The sequence below is a fragment of the Glandiceps talaboti genome, chromosome 15 (genome assembly GCF_964340395.1).
Source record: "Glandiceps talaboti chromosome 15, keGlaTala1.1, whole genome shotgun sequence".
NCBI lineage: Eukaryota > Metazoa > Hemichordata > Enteropneusta > Spengelidae > Glandiceps > Glandiceps talaboti.
In genome coordinates, this window is record NC_135563.1 from 20,852,704 (window position 1) to 20,873,031 (window position 20,328).

General features: G+C 35.2%; 1 protein-coding gene across 1 annotated transcript in view; it reads right to left on the reverse strand.

Annotated features, from left to right (window-relative positions):
* Nucleotides 1–246: 246 nt before the first annotated feature.
* The window catches only part of LOC144446561 (vacuolar protein sorting-associated protein 51 homolog), a 28,257-nt gene continuing 8,175 nt past the window's right edge, over nt 247–20,328 (reverse strand). The window contains exons 13-19 of the mRNA XM_078136353.1: nt 19,891–19,995; nt 19,089–19,229; nt 18,440–18,669; nt 17,706–17,829; nt 5,153–5,265; nt 2,697–2,775; nt 247–2,136 (exon numbers count right to left, since the gene is read on the reverse strand). Of these exons, the coding sequence (XP_077992479.1) occupies nt 2,107–2,136; nt 2,697–2,775; nt 5,153–5,265; nt 17,706–17,829; nt 18,440–18,669; nt 19,089–19,229; nt 19,891–19,995 (822 nt within the window). The 3' untranslated portion in view covers nt 247–2,106. The remainder of the gene's footprint in view (nt 2,137–2,696; nt 2,776–5,152; nt 5,266–17,705; nt 17,830–18,439; nt 18,670–19,088; nt 19,230–19,890; nt 19,996–20,328) is intronic.

The following is a 20,328-nucleotide window of genomic DNA, read 5'->3' on the forward strand; positions in this document are numbered from 1 at the left end:
AACAGAGTATTTACGTAACTTCAGATGAAATGGATGTGTTCATTCTATCATAACCGTGCCAAATATATGTATTTTTGTGTGAAAATCCCAAATGTGACTTGTGTGTGTAAAGAACTATTTTACCAGTGTTTTTGTCAAAACATATGTATGTATGTATGTATAAATAGAACACACCAGACTCTTAACAGTTCTCCCAGTCTGGGTTTATTTCCAACAAACTAGAGAAAAAAACATGATTTATGACAGTCTTTATGTTGAGAAATATTTATAGAAATGTGTGACATAATGAACGGCAACAGGTAGTGATATATTGGACTGTTTTATGCTTTGCTTGTAATCTGAATAAATAATACTGAACAACAAAATAACATTTGAAAAAACACATTAAATCAATTTGTAATCCCTATTGCAATCCAGACTGAGCATGCTCAGACGCAAAGGATTATGGGATTTTCTGTGGTTATCGTAATACCTAATCTGGAGCTACCGATAAAATAAACCTCCCACAATGCTCAGGGTGACTATGAATTGATCACTTGTGGTTAAAAACAATGTAACATTATTGTTTACAATACTATTTGATTGGTATTTATCATAACATTTCCCATGATGCAACATTCAACATGGCGGGTTTGCAAGTTCCCTATTGCTATGAGGAATTGATTTTCCAGTTCAGTTGTTTGTTGTTCATTCCAAGAATATTTCATAAATGGTATTTTAGCCAGTGTTACCACCTAGCTCACTGTAAAATAGTAATGTACTACCTAGTACACATTGTAAAGCATCAAAACCGAAAGTTCAAAAGGTTTGAATGTATACATGATACAGTTTACCATCCATCTTATATACTGAACCCCATGGTTACAACACTTTGACTACTGTACACACAAGATACCACCTTGCTTATAATCTGCTGGTAACACAACTTTGACCACAGACATCTAGTTTATTGGCTATATATAGAATACCACCTATTTTATTAGCTATATACAGAATACCCCTTAGTTCACTGTGTATATACAAGATACCACCTAGCCTATTAGCTATATACAGAATACTACCTAGTTCACTGTATATATACAGGATACCAGTGTCCCACTTTATTCACTCCACATATGATGTACAGAACTATGCTCAATTACAATTCTTCGAAATTTTATAGCAAGTGTGAAATGGCAGCTCCACTGTAGCCAATCCATATATATATATATATATAACTCGGTGAGTGTCAATCTGCTAAGTCAGTGCTCTATACCGCAGTGGCAGAGCGCAATAGTTTTGGTAGTACTGGAACTCTTTCTTGGTTGTAACTCGGAGTTTCACGCATTGCGCGATCATCAGACAACTGCTGGTTTCTACTCTACTCTCTGGGTGTGTGTTTATATAGAGTGCAGACAATAGATTCAATCAGCGACCATAGTTTTATTGAAAACGAGTATCATTTTCTGTTTATTTGTGATTTGTTTACTCCTCTAAGACAGCAATACCTTGCATGTAATATTTGGACTCATCCATCCGTCGCTAGATAATATTTATCATTTAATGGCAAGTAAAAATCCACATCACCTAAGACAACTTGTAATGTATATTTATAAGGCATTTAGATTAAGAGAAAACTTTTCCATTTCATAAGTTATGTTTATTCTAGACACGTTTTTGGTTGTATATTTTCATTCCATGTACGTATGCAATCATTATACTTTTTACTTTTTGTCTTGCTTTATTTGTTCGTAAATGTATTTTGGGCCGATGGCCTCTAAATGCGAAATAAATATTCAATTACTATTACTATATATATATAAAATGTTTCTATGAAACAATTGAAATCAATCATAATTGGCGATTATATAGCTTTCAATGTGAGCATAATCTTGTTTTCTCACTGTCTTCTCCCACAGACCTTGGCGTTTCATCCCAGACCACATTTTGTTCATCAAAGCCATCATATGTCATTCATCAAAGACTTCAGATTTTGTGCATATCCCTTTCACTATCCAAGTTGTCCTTGCTACCATTGGAAGTATTGATATTATACAATAAAATGAGGTCCACGCAGCCCATAATTTATATACGGTACCATCATTTTTTCTAATTTGCAGTGTAATTTTAGCCTCTATCACAAATCACCTCAATAACCTGTGAAGACAATACATAATAAATGTAATGTTAGAGTTCATAACCTTTGTATTCTGTCAGAGTGGAATTACACCTTTCATCTTTCAATAATGATTATATTTTTAGGGAAGCTTAGAGATAGTGAAATGAACAAAGTATCTAAGACAAGTTCATTGTAATTGATGTTAGATTGATTGTTGTCCGAATAGGTCATTTGTAAGTTCAATTTCCTTTTTTAAAGCCATCCTATATCATTTGCTGATTCTGTTGTTGCACTTGTCTTTGTCATTGTTTCTGTTAACAAGTATTAAAACCAGAATTTATCCTACAGCAGCACAATCACTTTGTCAAAATTTATGTCTGTAAAATTGTTAAAAGGGGGATTTATCCAATACTACATAATCACTTTGTCAAAATTTCTGTCCATAACAATGTTAAAAGGAAGATTTATCCAAGACCAATCAATCTCTTTATCATTACATACAAGAACTTCTATCTATAAAAGTGCTAAAAGGAGAATTCATCCTATAGCAGATAATGAAATTCAGTCACTTTATACAGGTATACTTTGGCATACTTACACTAGCTTCCATCAGTACAGGATCCATGCATCGATGGACAGCACTGCCAACTATTTCATCTAGTAAGAAATGGACCAAGCTAGCAAACACAAGAGAAATGATAAGATATATTATCATTCATGACTGTAGCACCAATAGCTTGTACTAGGTATAATGTAGCTACTATGATAACAAATTGAATATCATTTATTTTATACAATGTATAGTACCATTGATCGGACTAACTGAACAGCATGGATATTTCATCTAATGTGTGTATCCCATTTTACTTTGATTTTAACAGTTGTTAAAGTTACATTGGTGCAAACTGACATAGAAGTATATATACACAACCAGTTAGACACTTATATTATCATCATAGCATAAATACTGAATCCATTACTGATTGGATATGTTAAAAGCCTGCATAGATACCCTGTTGTTCTGGTGTTGGTGAACTGCCTGTAACAGCAGACTGCCTGTAACAGCAGACAGACACAGAAAGCCAGCCAGCCAGCCAGACAGACAGACAGACAGACAGACAGACAGACAGACAGACAGACAGACAGACAGACAGACAGACAGACAGAAATTATAGCATAAACCCCTATGTCAATGTCTTGTCTTCCATTTCAAGTTGTTCTGGTGTACACAATATGGCAAATTAAATGTTGACTAGCAAACAGATACATTTGAAAAATGATGTAAATATTCCAAAGTAGCATTATGTCTGCTGGACAGGATCACTTATTATAAGTAATCTCCATGACTGAGGTATTCCCCCCTATCTTCCCTACAAGGTAATGTAATCATGAAACTATTGCTACAATCACAGTCAATAGATATATATTTCCCTTGTTTTGTCTGTGCTACAATTGATGATATTCCATTTCCAAGTTGCACTGCATGAGAGGACATCAATTACATTGTAACTGCTATGTTGATCTCTTTAAGTGTGAGTGATTTTATAGTACAAAGACTAAATGCCATCAATGACAGAGAGGTATTGTACTGGTAAACCCACACTATGGTGAGGTGACAACCATCCCCTGACTAGTGCATGCATAACACTCTGTGCATACAGAATACATGACACTGTACAGCGAGACACACAAATGCATCTAGGAACTGGCAATAGCATAATTAACACGTGTTCCTTTTCCTCCAGTAAGGTAAAGTAGTTGCTTGCAACCATTGCTACAACTAATGCTGTAATGTAATGCATCAAAAATAGAACACTTTCATGATGCAAGGTAATCTACCAACAGTACTCTTTCATTGGCACTACATACAGCATTTTGAATAATATAATCCTACTAGTCTGTCTGATCGTGGTAATCTAATTTTTTATGATACATTGTACATTTGTAGTACATTTGCGATATCATTTCTTGTAATTGTTCTTGTAATTTGTGAAAGGTATTGCTATTGTGGAATCACAGTTGTACATATTTGAAACAAACCAAATTGCAATTCTGTTAGACATAATAATTTATATTACCATTTTATACACAAACATTATTAATGAACAGGATGACACTGAAGTTAAAATATGTACATACAGCATTCTAGAATTCATTAAGGTTCATTAGCCATGGTTCATCAAAACAGTTGTCACATACTAGTAATTATGTAAAAATAAAATGAACATATGGAGGACTGTTTGATCATTAAACCCTATCAAATGGCTATGATGAAATATCAAATCATCTACAAGTCTTACATTTAAATCTATTCAAAGATTGGCAATATCTAGATTACTGAAATAAAGATATATCAAAATTTGATATTTAATATCCTGCCAAAACACTTACCTATATATCATGTGTGTGTGTGCATGTCTGTCTGTCTGTCTGTCTGTCTGTCTGTCTGTCTGTCTGTCTGTCTGCCTGCCTGCATGCATGCATGTGTGTATGTATGTATGTATGTATGTATGTATGTATGTATGTATGTATGTATGTATGTATGTATGTATGTATGTATGTATGTGTGTGCGTGCATTTGTGTGTGTGTGCATGTGTGCGTGTGTGCGTGTGTGTGTGTGTGTGTGTGTGTGTGTGTGTGTGTGTGTGTGTGTGTGTGTGTGTGTGTGTGTGTTTGAACACTTCAGCACAGTTGAAAAAGCCACAATCTGTGATAGGATGGTTTTTTGTTTTTTTTGGGGGGGGTATTTTTCTTTTAATTGAAAGTTACCAAATTGAATGCAATTTCATATTCCACTTGTTAATGTTTACTCATTTCCAGTGACTTTCAAAACTATAAGGAGGCATTTAATTTAAACACAACATAGAAATTTGACAGGTAACAACACTGTCTCTACTTAAGTACAATAAGGTTTGTTATGAACAGTAATTTGTACTAGGTCCTGATCAGACAGTGAGGTAATTTCATTGTAAATTAATTTTTTCAATATCTTAACAGTATTAAAAGGCACATGTAAAGAGCGAAATGGAAGCACACACATAGTTGGAACTTACTTCTCATCAGAAACAAATCTCCATAGATACAGTTGAAGATAGTGAGTGTCTACTTGGATTTGTTGTAACCCAAAGCGACCAAATGTACGGAGTCTCACACATTCCAGAAATGTCTGTGAATAGAAGAAGTATCATAAATGACTTGAAAATATAAGTATTTATACATCAAAGTAAACCACAGCCTCTTTTACGACTCTGTCCAAGACACACCATTGCTTCAGCACAAATATGTGGTCTGGCTTGCAAGAACGGTATTTGTGATACATTATTATCAATGAAACAATGTTTTTAGTAGTACTGCCAATGATCAACTATAGATAAATAGGAGAGAAAGTGTATATGGATCAACAAATGAAGTTAAGATAACGGATCAACAAATGAAGTTAAGATAACTTAAGTTTCTATGATAAACTTTGTTCATGATTATTATCATCTTTGGTGTTCTTAAATTATCAGAAACATCTAAAAAAATATAATTCATCAAACAGTAACAGTAAAAAGTGAAGTTCACCACTGAAATAGAAATGAGTTTTCGACCCCTTTTCTACTTTCTGAGGCGATTGAACAGTAATGAATTATCTATTATGAATCTACCTATCACAAAGTCTACAGAAATGCCATTATAATGAATGTTCATAGACTATAGGTTCATAGTTAAAAAATGAAAATTTCTTCTCTTCAAAATTATTTTTTTTGGAAAGGAGTCTCTAAAATTCAATGATGTCTCATCCGGGGTGTAACACAGAAATAATATTAACAAGAACAGTGTAAATTTGCAACCGAAAGGATATATACTATATACATAGCGCCACATCCAAATGAAGTGATGTATGATTTACTAGATATTTTCAAAACATTGTAAAATGTAATTCAATTGAACATCAATGCTTCATTTGTTTTGTTTTCTTGCCAATGTCACTTCTTGTGTACATATCTTAATAAATAAATAATCAAATATGACGCTGACGACACATATTTCTGGAAAATAAGATCCGTGTAAACTTCTGACTATATTACATGTGTACCAAATTCTGAATGCATTGAATTTTAGTCGGCAACAATAAAGACATAGAATCTGGAATTTATGAATATATTAAGTCTCAATATGTTAAAATACAAAGAGTTTGGAATGTTGGTTTTGGTGTCAGAACAGAATACCAGGAATTCATGTGATTCTGAAATTCATGTTGCTTAAGTGAAAACAATATACACTATGACAGCCATTGTTAAACTATACACAATCCATACAATTGCAAGGATTCAGAAGCCCTGTATTTTATATTCCCACACATTCATTTGTAAGAACAGATAATGGAATATAATAGTTGAATAGACTGGGACGAACAGCTGAACCTGTCACAACACATCAAGTATTATTTACGTAAACTGACAATTAATTGCACTGCTATGACAAAAAACCCTGTCATATGTGATGTATGATCGATTTATGTACAAAGATGATTAAATTTGGGCTTCATTTCCAACCTTCATTAAAAAAAATACAATTTTCAGCAAATCTGTGGTTTTAAAGGTATCCTGATCATGAGGGATGTTTGCTAAAAATGTCATTGTATATATTCAGCCACAAGTTGGATTGGAACTTCTGTAAAAGTGTATAGCAGCTCAGGTAGATTGTATGGAAGCTAAAAAATATATGGTCAAAAATGTTGTCAAGTATTCAAAATTTTCACTAAGAATATGATTGGATTGTAAGGTTTGTCTTGGTATTTTTGTTAGGGTTTGTAGAGTACAGGCAATGGTGAATGGTGAATGGCCAATGATTAGCATTGGTTTTGCTATTTTGCCAGACCCCAGTCACACAGTTTTCAAACCCACCAACAAGGTCTCTCATTTTCTTTCTCTTTGTTTGTGTATCTGTATGAATTTTGTTCTCTCTTGTGGTGTAAGCGTATCCTTTATGTGTGGCGAATATATATGTAAATGTGTAGAATAAATATGTTACATACAAACCACTACGTTTTTAATATTTCCTTTCTAAATTAGATTTATGAGTGCTACAATTTTAACCAATACACACATATTTTGAAAGCTAAGAACTGATGACTGCAAACTGTCATGGAATGAAGTAGACTGACAGTTTGCAATTGAAAGCTTTAGTTTAAGCTTATCCAAATATGTTGTGTGTATTGTTGGTTACCGTAGCAATTTTAGTACTCGTGAGTCTACCATAACAGTTGAATTTCCACCACTGTAAATTAGACTTAGTTTTGTGAAAGTAATATTTGTAAAAATCTGCAAAGGTGATACTGTACATTACTTGCACACATAACATTTTTAGCACTGTTCAAATTTGGTGATATCATGACCATAATTGATGACATCGTGACCATATTTGGTGATATCGTGACTATACTTGGTGATATCGCGACTATATTTGGGGATAACACAATCATATTCGATGATATTATGACTATCTTTGATAATATCATGACTGTATTGGGTAATATCGTGACTATATTTGTCAATACTAAAATCATATTTGGTAATATGACTATATTTGGTAATATCATGACTACATTTGGTAATATCATGGCTATATTTAGTGATATCATGACCATATTTGGTGATATTGCAACCACATTTATTGTGAAACATCACCTGTCAGTGAGTATAATATCATATAAACAGTACTGATAATAACAAGATCAATCCAAGCATACTGGTACAGTCCTGGACAACAGAAAATTGATTCTAAAGCCTTCTTAATTGTAAATGATTATATCCATAATAAATATGCTAACCTTGCATCAATAAACTAGAGAAATAGAAGGCCACTGCTATCATAGATAATGACCTGAAAACATACTCTCCTCTAGATATAATGACATGTACCAATATGACAATATTACAATTCAGTGACTGGAATAGTTCTCCAGCTGGTATCAACTACCATCACAATTCTGATAACAACATTGGAGAGTATACTGTATACACTGTAACACAGAAATGGCAATGAAATTGCATTGTCTACATCTTTTTATAGACACTTTCAAGGTTGAAAATATGTGGTCGCAATATATCACCTTGTTTAATTGAATATTTGCAGGATACAATTCACTTGTTCCAGGTGGACACAAATAAGTTATTTTACACTGTATGCAAGTTAGTAGTTATCATTTTAAGAAAATGAACATGGTTTGATTAGAGTCATTTCTAGAAAGGTGTACAGTGTTCTCCCTGAACAAGGTAACAGTGGCGCCATGCCCTCTTGTAATTTCTGAGTGCCCTCTTGCTAAAATAGAAATAAAATACTTCCAAAGAACTATTTTCTGGTAAAAGTAAAGAAAAAGACCCCTGAGAAACCATCACATCAATCAGCGATGATCTAATCTATTTACGCTATTTATTTATGTATTTACAACGGATACATACTTGCAATATTGTTTCACTTGCAATGTAGCTGCTTCACACATAACTATGTAAAAATGGACATTGCTCTACAAAAATGTCTTTGTGAAAAGAACAATGAAGACGACCATTACAATATGACAAAAACTCCACTATTTACAAAGACAAGTACAAGTGTGAATTGACGCTATACTGCATGCTGCCTGTGTGTCTGTGTGTGTACTATGTGTATGTATGTATGTATGTATGTATGTATGTATGTATTTATGAGCACCACAAATAAACTCACACACACAGAGAGACACAGCCATGGATGAAAACACAGACACACAGACAGACAGACAGACAGACAGACAGACAGACAGACAGACAGACAGACAGACAGACAGACAGACAGAGACATACAGACAGACAGCTAGACACACATGTATGTATGTATGTATGTATGTATGTATGTATGTATGTATGTATGTATGTATGTATGTATGTATGTATGTATGAGCACCACAAATAAACTCACACACACAGAAAGACACAGCCATGGGTAAAAAAACAGACATACAGACAGACAGACAGACAGACAGATAGACAGACAGACACACAAACACACACACACACAAACACACACACACACACACACACACACACACACACACACACACAGAAATGAACAATTTTATTTCAATATATATATTTTTAGTTCCATGGTAAATTGATCTCAATTGGCCAATTGTTGACTTCACCCATTTGGAGTAAAGTAAGAAATGAAACAACAACATTAAATAAAAGTATATAAAATAAATGTATATTGGATTACATTTTGTAGTGGATATTAATCATAACTTCAGCTGGCCTGAAAGTTGTGACCCTTGATAAACAGAAAGTGACACCAGATTTGGTCACATGTATGTTCAGTTCTTTACTTGTCCACGTTTTACTCATAAACTATATCTATTTGGAGAAACCTCAACCTTTGCAGCATACGGGCTCAGGTTTATATCTATAGTAATAAATCTCCCCCCCCCCCCACCTTTTATTTTCAAATAGTTACAGAAACTCATCATGCTTACATTTGTTATACTTGTTTAGATTATCCCCTCCCAGATTAATTCCCCCTTTCCCTTAAAAATTGTGATGTGCGTTTACAACTCCATCCAATAAAATCTGAGTATATGTACATGTATTGTAGTCATGTATTTTACAAAATGGGAAAAGCAAATTCTGATCTTCTATCAGTTAAAATCACACTACATCATTCTGTAGTCAGTGAACCATAGTTCTTGTTACATTCTGTAGTATTTTACCTATTGCTAGGGAGCTAACACACTCTGCCAATGTGCCATGTCACTGCACATTTCAGTTCTTGCACCCAATCAAAATTTCTAAATCATCACAACACTCTTGATGACTTTACAACTTTTCAACCCGATATATATACTTTTATTTGTACATTTTTTGTGTACAAACAAAAACTCCCCTGGTAGAGAGAGAGAGGATTAATTACGTCACAACTCAATCTCATTTGTTCAGTGGTATGATGACATCATGGAAGTGATTGTTCATCAATATCCCTACTGCACATTGTCAAATTTTAGGAGACAAGATATGAGTTCAGTGGAAAAACAGAATGTAAGTGACAGAGTTTGTTAGGAAGAGCTTTTATGAATAGATATTTTAACACACCTACACAGCAAAGTGATATTATTTAATTTGGAGATTATGGTGTTCAAAAAGATAATATTTACTTAAATTGACACCAGAAAGTTTGATTCCTGTAACTATATGAAATCGATGCATTGGGATCATCGTCTAGTTTCTGACAAAATCAATGGTTTTTATCATTTGAAATGGGAAATCTCAATTCAATTCCTTTCCATTGAATATTGTGTAGACACCATCTGTAGGATACATATATACTGAATTGACTACTATTCTACATCTTAATCTGGGGATCAATCAACAGCTTTTAGCAATTGAGATGGAAAATGATCCATGGCTGTTAATAATCCCAACCTAGGGAGCAAGCAAATCCTCACCACATTACCAACATATTTCACCATTGTTTGTCATGACCAGTATTATTTACTTACATGTCAACTGATAATATTGTTGTGTCAACCATTTCTGGTCAGATTTTAACTTGCCAGGACCACTTTTTTGCATCTAGTATGTCTAGCTCAATTTGCTACTTGTCAAGACCTTTTCTGAATCAACTACTGGCTGACCTGGAATGTCACTGGCTAAGACCTTTGTTCTATTGAGTGTATCTGATCATACTTGTCACTTAGAAAAAATAATCGTTTGTTCTGATTACCCGACCCCACCTAGTTTTTCACTGCTGACCCCAAACCTTTTTTTTACATATTCGAGAAAAAATTAATAAAATCACAAAAATTGTGAAGTCTCACTAGAAATAGTGGATGCAGAAACTGACATCAACTTGAAAAGACACTCTAAAACTGTTCTTCCAATATGTAATGGCTTTACATCTGATAGGAAGAAATAAACAACACAGAGACCATTTGGAAAACAATGGAAAACCTGAACTAGACACTCGCACAGAAAAAAAAATATAATGAAATAAAATATAAAATCTACCTACCCCACCTATTCTAAAATTGAGTGAAACCGGAACCACACAATTTTTTTTATTAGGCCTTACTAAGACCATTTTTGAATCCACTATATATATTTGGCCTGATTTCTCATTTAAAGAAGAACTTGTTTAAATCTGCTAGGTCAGGCCTGGTTGGTCATTTTTTTGAATCTAGTGTGTCTGGTTTGTCACTTGCCTATACTTTTTGTTGAAAGTGCCTGATCAGCAAGTTAACATATGCTACCAGTCTAATCCCACTGATTTCTATACTAAAGTGACCTTTTTTGTCTATCTACACACAGCACAGATGATGTTTCTGAAATAATAGTTTTTCTGTTTTCACCAATTTTGGGTTATACACATTTTAGAAAGTACATTCATTCAGGCCTAGTCTTGATTGATGTTCACAATTCTGTATAGGGATTCTGATTTCAGGAAGAAGATCCTGGACCATGTGATAAAAATATCACTGTCTATATCAGAAAACAGAAGACTACATGATATATGAACAGACTGCTAGGTGAAGTGAAAGCTGACTCCAGAGCTATTGTGCTGCACTGACCTTTTGATCAAAGTGGTAACATTTTGTAGCATGCGGTTATCAATACAGCTTAAATTCTCACTTCTAGAACTATACAGAGGAGTTTAACACTGGTAACAAGTGTTTCCTTAGTTCAAGGACAGTACTAAGGACAGCTGACTATCAAGGCTGGTACATTCATCGACTGATGTGGCAAAATTTCTGCCTTCAAGATCTGCTCAGATGGTTTCCATAGTTCAAGAACACATTAGATGAGAATTGCCTATCAATTTGTACATTCACTGACTCAATGTGACCCCTTCCAAGTTTTGCACAGTGTTTGCAAATAGTCCATGGACAGCATAGACAACACTTGCTTATTAGAACTTTTTTGAGTAACTGACTGGTGTGGGTAAATTTCTCTCTGCAACATTTGCAGACACTTTCCACAGTCAAAGAACACTTAGAGATGAGAATTGGCTATTAAAGACAGTACATTCACTGACTGACTGATGTGCCTAAATATCTTGCTTCTAGATTTACACAGAGACGTTTGATATTACATATGATCTCCACAGCTCATGAAGAGTGCAGAGACCAGACTATTATCAAAGTTTCAGTTTCCTTAATAGTGGGGAAAATTCAAAAGAGATAAACAAGGAACTTTCTCTGAGAAAGGATTGATCTCATAAAATAGTTGCTTACAATAGAAGGAATGTTGCTGAATACGAAGCTACACTATTCAAGATATTGTGAGCATAAGGTCTATAAATGAGTAGATGGGGATGAGGTCTATAAATGAATAGATGGGGATGAGGTCTATACATGAGTAGATGGGGATGAGGTCTATACATGAGTAGATGGGGATGAGGTCTATAAATGAGTAGTTGGGGATGAGGTCTATAAATGAGTAGATGGGGATGAGGTTATAAATGAATAGATGGGGATGAGGTCTATAAATGAGTAGATGGGGATGAGGTCTATAAATGAGTAGATGGGGATAAGGTCTATGAATGAGTAGATGGGGATGAGGTCTATAAATGAGTAGATGGGTATGAGGTCTATAAATGAGTAGATGGGGATGAGGTCTATAAATGAATAGATGGGGATGAGGTCTATAAATGAGTAGATGGGTATGAGGTCTATAAATGAGTAGATGGGGATGAGGTCTATAAATGAATAGATGGGGATGAGGTCTATAAATGAGTAGATGGGGATGAGGTCTATAAATGAGTAGATGGGATGAGGTCTATAAATGAGTAGATGGGAATGAGGTCTATAAATGAGTAGATGGGGATGAGGTCTATAAATGAGTAAATGGGAATGAGGTCTATAAATGAGTAGATGGGGATAAGGTCTATAAATGAGTAGATGGGGATGAGGTCTAAAAATGAGTAGATGGGGATGAGGTCTATAAATGAGTAGATGGGGACAAGGTCTATAAATGAGTAGATGGGGATGAGGTCTATAAATGAGTAGATAGGGATGAGGTCTATAAATGAGTAGATGGGGACGGGGTCTATAAATGAATAGATGGGGATGAGGTCTATAAATGAGTAGATGGGGATGAGGTCTATAAATGAGTAGATAGGGATGAGGTCTATAAATGAGTAGATGGGGATGAGGTCTATAAATGAGTAAATGGGGATGAGGTCTATAAATGAGTAGATGGGGATGAGGTCTATAAATGAGTAGATGGGGATGAGGTCTATAAATGAGTAGATGGGGATGAGGTCTATAAATGAGTAGATGGGGATGAGGTCTATAAATGAGTAGATGGGGATGAGGTCTATAAATGAGTAGATGGGGATGAGGTCTATAAATGAGTAGATGGGGATAAGGTCTATAAATGAATAGATGGGGATGAGGTCTATAAATGAGTAGATGGGGATGAGGTCTATAAATGAGTAGATGGGGATGAGGTCTATAAATGAGTAGATGGGGATGAGGTCTATAAATGAGTAGATAGGGATGAGGTCTATAAATGAGAAAAGATGTTGTTATATGCAACAGTTAACAAGAGGGTCATCTAATGAATACATGTACATGTCTAGTTATATTTGTATTCATACAGTCAGATGCCACATAGGACCCTGGTAACCTGAGTTGACATGTACTGGAGAGTTCATATTTTAATGGGTCATGTTGGACATATAATATATGACCATAGACTAGTCTGTAAGTTATCTCTGTATTTTAGTCCATCCTTAGAGCACAGCTGTGAATTTAGCTGGTCATATTGTTATCAACTCTTTCACTCACAGTGAATAATTTTGACTTTTGGCCTCATATTTCAAAGAAATATAGAAATTGTTCAGTAAATAATTGAAAAATAGGACAAAACTCATTATTCTGTTTCGGAAGAAAGCACTAACTCTGAATGGTAGGTACGGTTACTTTGAATGTGATAATGGAAAAGAAAATATTTCATTCAACCAGACAGCAGCTACTGCACTCCATTGACTATTAGCTATATATAGAATTCCAACTCATTTATTTTCAATTTTTTGTAAGGACTTAAATTGAAAATGAAAAGTAATGTGTAAATACTCTGTAATATTGGTTTGTAGTAGTTTACAGCTGATGTGCATCGAGTCAATAATGAGGACAAAACAGTTAGAAAGGCTAATCCCTCTACCAGCTGATAGCCAATAGGGGTGATATAAATAGCATGGCTGTTGAAAGTGTCACTGTTCTGGGTTAGGTATCACTATAAACTTTTACCGAATGCAGAGGAGTGAATACAAATAGACAGCAAAATGCAAGTCATCTAGCATCAGCTGGTGGGTACCACTTTGGAACAGCATATAGTCAGGGGTGAAGTGTACACTAATAGGTGTTAAAACCAGTCTGATATTCAACAGGTGTTTGTACTTAAATAGCTTATAGTGACTTTTCACAAGTCAAAAGTCTTAGTTTGTTTGGCTTAAAGTATAGTCAGCATGGTTCTTGATAGTATATAAGGTGGGTAGAGAGGAATAAATATGGTATATCTGTGAATGATTGGGTACCTGTTTAGTAATAGATATATGTGTGTGTGTGTGTGTGTGTGTGTGTGTGTGTGTGTGTGTGTGTGTGTGTGTGTGTGTGTGTGTGTGTGTGCATGTGTGGGGGTGTTAGTATGTGTGTTTGTATGTTACTGTATATGTTTTTCCTCATTTATTCTCTGATAGTTCAATTTGACTTTTTTTTGGTGTACTTTGTGTGTGTATGTGCAGATGAAATTATGAGAGGTGAACACAAAGTGAAAGGAGTTTGAAGAGTGAAAGATAGACAAGTTATGACATGAACTGAGGCACTGCACACCATTCAATAATAGATAGATTACTATAAAACATTACTGCAATGTCTTTTTGTTCTACGTTGAGTGAATATATTACACACACAATGCTAAGTAAGCATTATTGTCTTCTCTATTGTTCTACAAACAGTGAATAGAGTACACACATAACACAACATGGTATATCAGTTGAACAGACACTACAACTAAATGACTGGTATTTTGCAAAAAAATGTCTTTCACTAGTTTCAATAAAGATAGGACAAAAAACATCATTCTCTACTTTAAATGAAAGGTGGAAATACCAAATGACAAAGACATCAGAAATATTTGTGAAAATGCATGTACTGACAACGTCCAAAGAGATGATCAAACACACACACATAATTAGATATAAAGATATACTCATTAGTATGCAAGCCTAATACGTCAATCAATCATTCCTCTCAAGATACACACACAAACTGACATATTTCACTAATTTTCTCACACTGTTGTATGTTTTTATCATTTTCATGTTCTCTTATGCACCATTTGTAAGTTTGCCTGCTTTAAATGTGTGATGTCTTCAGTTATACATTTATTGTACTATCATAATATTATGTCCAATGAATTGTTAATCTGAGTTAGTTTATGCTGTAGTTCCTAAATGTGCAAGTCAAACTAGTTAAAAGAGCACTGTTCAAAGTTCAAAGTTCATGAACCAGACTCACTGACATTAATAACATCTAAGAGTAATTTTGTTTAAACTGTTGCCATTTCTGTTATTCAAGCTGTGGAGAAGTGATGTACTACTCTTGATACCCAACTACAACCCAAAAACCAAAGTAAAACATTTTCTGTATGTACCACAGTTGTTTATAGCATCCATATCAAGTGTAAAAGTATATTGTTTCATTTGCTAACTGACCACATTAGAAAGGCCACATGATAGGCTGGTAAATAAACCAATTGAAACAGTATACTTTTACACTTGATATGAATGCTATAAACGAGAGTAGCACATAGAGAAAGTGCTTTACTTCAGTGTTACTGGTTGTAAAGTGTTGTCCATGTTTGCCACAATCATTTTATAGCATCCATATCAAGTGAAACATAACACTGGTTGAATTCATTATAACACTAGTGTGTGGCCTTTCCAACTATAGTCAATGTAAACAATGTTGTCAGCTAACAAACAACAAATTGATTACAGTGAAATGAGAGTGCCACAACTGTCATTATCTGTGTAGCTCTAAGTGAGATGTAGGCATGGTATGACATTGAATGTTTACTCTCTTAGTCATTTTATGACCATTTTGTGATTTGTACTGGTAACATTGGTTACAGATTGGTTACATTGAGAAACACCACATACTATATATAATAGAATACTTTTACACTTGATATGGATGCTATAAATGATTGTGACAGGCAGGGAAAATGCTTTAGTGGGACAGAAAGCATGATTTAATTACTAGAAATGTGAAGTTCAAAGTAGAGACAATAAGAGCTTTGTCTTGGGTCAAATTCAGTAAGAATGTGAATGCACCAGAAAACAAAGGAAATACAATTTGTGTAGTTTATGGCATATTGTATGAAACAATTATTGTTATTTGACCTGAAAAATCAAGGTCAATGACTGCATGTCAAAGGTCAGGTATAAATATTGTGACAATTATGAATTTATGGAAATATATAGTTGTCTTTCAGTAACATTTAAGTACACGTGTGTGAATATGCACTTCATAGGGGTCAGGGGTCACCTTACTGCTTAGTTTGAATGAAATCAGCCTGTGCATGACTGTGAAACAGCTGTGCACAGTAACATGCACAGATGCAGGTATGGTGGCTTTGTGCACATGGTGGCCTTCTAAACAGTGAAACCCTGGCTATTGTAAACACTGCACCCAAGTGGTATATTAACATGCACTGATGCAGGCAGGGTAGTCTGTATGAATGTGGTGGCCTTCCAAACCCAGCTATCATGAACACTGCCCCCAAGTGGTACCATAATTGGCAGAGTGGCAGAGTGGACTGTGTAGTAGCTATCTATTCCTGTAAACACTGCCACCTAGTGGTATACTAACGTGCACAGATGCCGGGGGGGGGGGGGGGGGGGTACTCCCACCTATTGGGTATACGTATATGTGCTGCCCTTTGAGGTAGGGTTTTTCGCTCTTTGGTCTAACATGGGTACTGTCTTTTGAGAGCTAATGAGTCTAAAATGGGTCCACATTTCACATTTTTTTATTTTGTTTGGTCTAAAATGGGGTCCTAGAAGGCGACGAGTTCAGGATTTTCCCCTGCTAATTCACTGGTTGAGATAGCATTGGCCACACACCCCTACCAGACCTGGCCAGTGGCACCCTCCCGGCTCATATGCAGGCAAGGTAGTCTGTGAATATCATGGCCTTACAAACCCAGATATCAATACTGCCCCCAAGTGGTACCCATAACCATGATAACTGGCGGCATGGACTTTGCATTAGCTATCTATTATTGTAAACACTGCCCCCTAGTGGTACACTAACATGTGCAGATGTAAGGTGGGTGGACTTTGCAGCAGGGGCATGTTCAAAAGATATAACGTTTTAACATTGTTTGGCCAGGATGACCTAGCCCTCTCCTGGATAATATTGTGCATGTTGCATATGAAAAACAAAAGACGGTGGTACATTCAAACAGAAAATCACCACATTTTGTGTAGATTCAGCATTTATCACTGACAAGACATCAGGCTGATTTTAATTATACCAGTTAGTACAGACACTTCGGAGAATTCAAAAGGAACTAACAGATAACTTACCTTCAGGCTGATTTTGATTATACCAGTTAGTACAGACACTTTAGAGAACTCAACAGCACTAAAAATCTCTATCCTCTCAGAAAACAATTTTTGTATATTACTCAACAGACTGGTATCCATGGTACTGTAAACATAAACAACAAACGTTTGATAAGTCTATTGTTGACAGTCTGCTGGTATCCATGGTACTGTAAACATAAACACTTGATATGAATGCTTTAAATGAGTGTAGCACATAGAGAAAGTGCTTTACTACAGTGTCACTCATTATAGTCAACACCCGTATATTATTAACAGTATACTAACACTGACTTAGTATACAAAAATGACACTGCACGCAGTATGCCAGAGTTGAACATCTGCATTTTTTAGTTATCCGAATTGATAGTATGTCTACCATAATTCAATGATTTTATTTGATAATCTAAATTGTTTGAAATCTTCATCAAATTGTCAGTGTAATTTAATACAGAGGATTGCCATTGGGCCCCCTCACTGAGTTGTGATCCCAGCAAACCACCAAAAACATAAAGTTACAGACTGTGTCCCTCACCAAATACCATAAAGTTACAGACTGTGTCCCTCACCTAACACCATAAAGTTACAGACTGTGTCCCTCACCTAACACCATAAAGTTACAGACTGTGTCCCTCACCTAACACCATAAAGTTACAGACTGTGTCCCTCACCTAACACCATAAAGTTACAGACTGTGTCCTTAATGACTGACTTACTTTGATGGGGCATAGTTAACCTGTCTTGATTTTGACCTAACTGCACTATAACTGAATGTTCTTTTACTGGAATCACTACTGTGAGCTTTACGAGTTCCTTCTTCGTACAAGAATCCAACTTGGCTGTCGATAGACGTGATGTCTTCCACCACTCGCTTCATAACCGCACGTACATTACGAGGTTCAATTGTATTTAACCAATCACGAGTCTCCACACTTTTCCGTAACATCTAAGTTGCGAAAAAACAAAATTCATTGGTGAGAAATGATCATGACATTTGCATAGCTGATGACATTCTATGCCAGTCGCAGAGCATGACACAAATTTACACTGATGTACCTGCTGACTTTTGAGAGAAAGCAAGTGATTGGTGGATGCACAATCACTAAAATCAACTGGTATAGCATTTTCTGATACCATAATGACAAAGTTCTTTCAAACTGGAAGAAGCTGATAACTTGAAAATGTGTAAGGCTGGAAAATCTCTTTCACTGTTTTGAACTCTTTAGAAACATATTCAAAATGTTCAAAGAAAATGATTCTTATATACAGGACTGGAAATTGCAACAAAATTGTAATGTGCAACAATAGTTCAAACAACATGGGCTACAATCTAGGATTGAAAATATGAACTTTGACCTAGCTTACCTGTGAGATAGTGAGTCCTTGGAATTTCACATAATGGTTTAACAGTCTCTGTGCTGTATCTTTGGTTTCATTACTTAACTCTGTTACAGAGGTCACTTTACATTTGTCATCAACCATAAACTGTTCATCTGCACATAAAAGCTGAAAATGTTTGAAGAGAGTGTAAATATTTACAGGAGCTTGATTTATTCTGAAATATGCAAGTGAAAATATGGATGTAGATATCACTTCAAGGATGTGATCTCTGCCCACTAAAAATGTACTATCAATTCTTGATAGCTGAAATAGAATATTACTGCCCAGGTGCATCATAAAAATAATGAACATTTGATTTCTTGGTCGACACCATAACTTCTTCTCCACACACTTCCCATGTGTTACTATAGGCATACATGAAAATACGTTGACTTTCTCGTTCTATTTTGACCCTCAGCATGAGGTGAAATGCTATTGCAGGTACTGAGAATAAGTCAATCTCCTTGTTCTATTTTGACCTGCTTGCATGAGGTAAAACACTATTGCAGGTAATGAGAATTGTGAAACAGTCAGGTTAACCAGATGGCTAGAATACACACACAAATGATTTTCTTTCCAATTCTTCTTTTGAAATCCTGTCAGCACTTTTCATTGCAATGTCAGTAAGAACTATTTTTGTCATTAACTAGAACATGCTTTGTTGGTTTTCAGCCATGAGAAAACATAATTTGCTATAAAATACATGCTATTCTCATACATGCTTTCTCAGAAAATTCTAAAGAGGTCAAAGGTTATTTTCAGGTCAGAGGTCATGATTTTGTCTTACCAAGTAGCCAACTGTGGATGAACCAAAGTCTTGTAGTAATCTAGACAACAAAAGTAGTAAAGCTGGTGGTGCTGAACTCTTGTCTCCACTGCCATCACATAATTCCTGTCAGGGACAACATAACAACATTTGACAATCATTATCATGGCAATCACAGACACATACGGTTCTTTGCACTGATAATGCTTGCTTCTGTACTTGTAATGAAAGCACAGTTGCAGAGTACATGGGGAGCACTTGTGCAAATACCCCCATATTTTCACAGATTGCACAACTGCTCAGCTACAGTTCAAAGTTGTTGTCAGTGAAAACTACTAGTATAGAATGATGACAAACTAACAAAAAATTGTTTTGATTATATAAAAGCTAATTCACAAGATTTACAGTTTGAAATCAAATACACATATTCTAAGATAACGTACAAAATATAACCAGCTT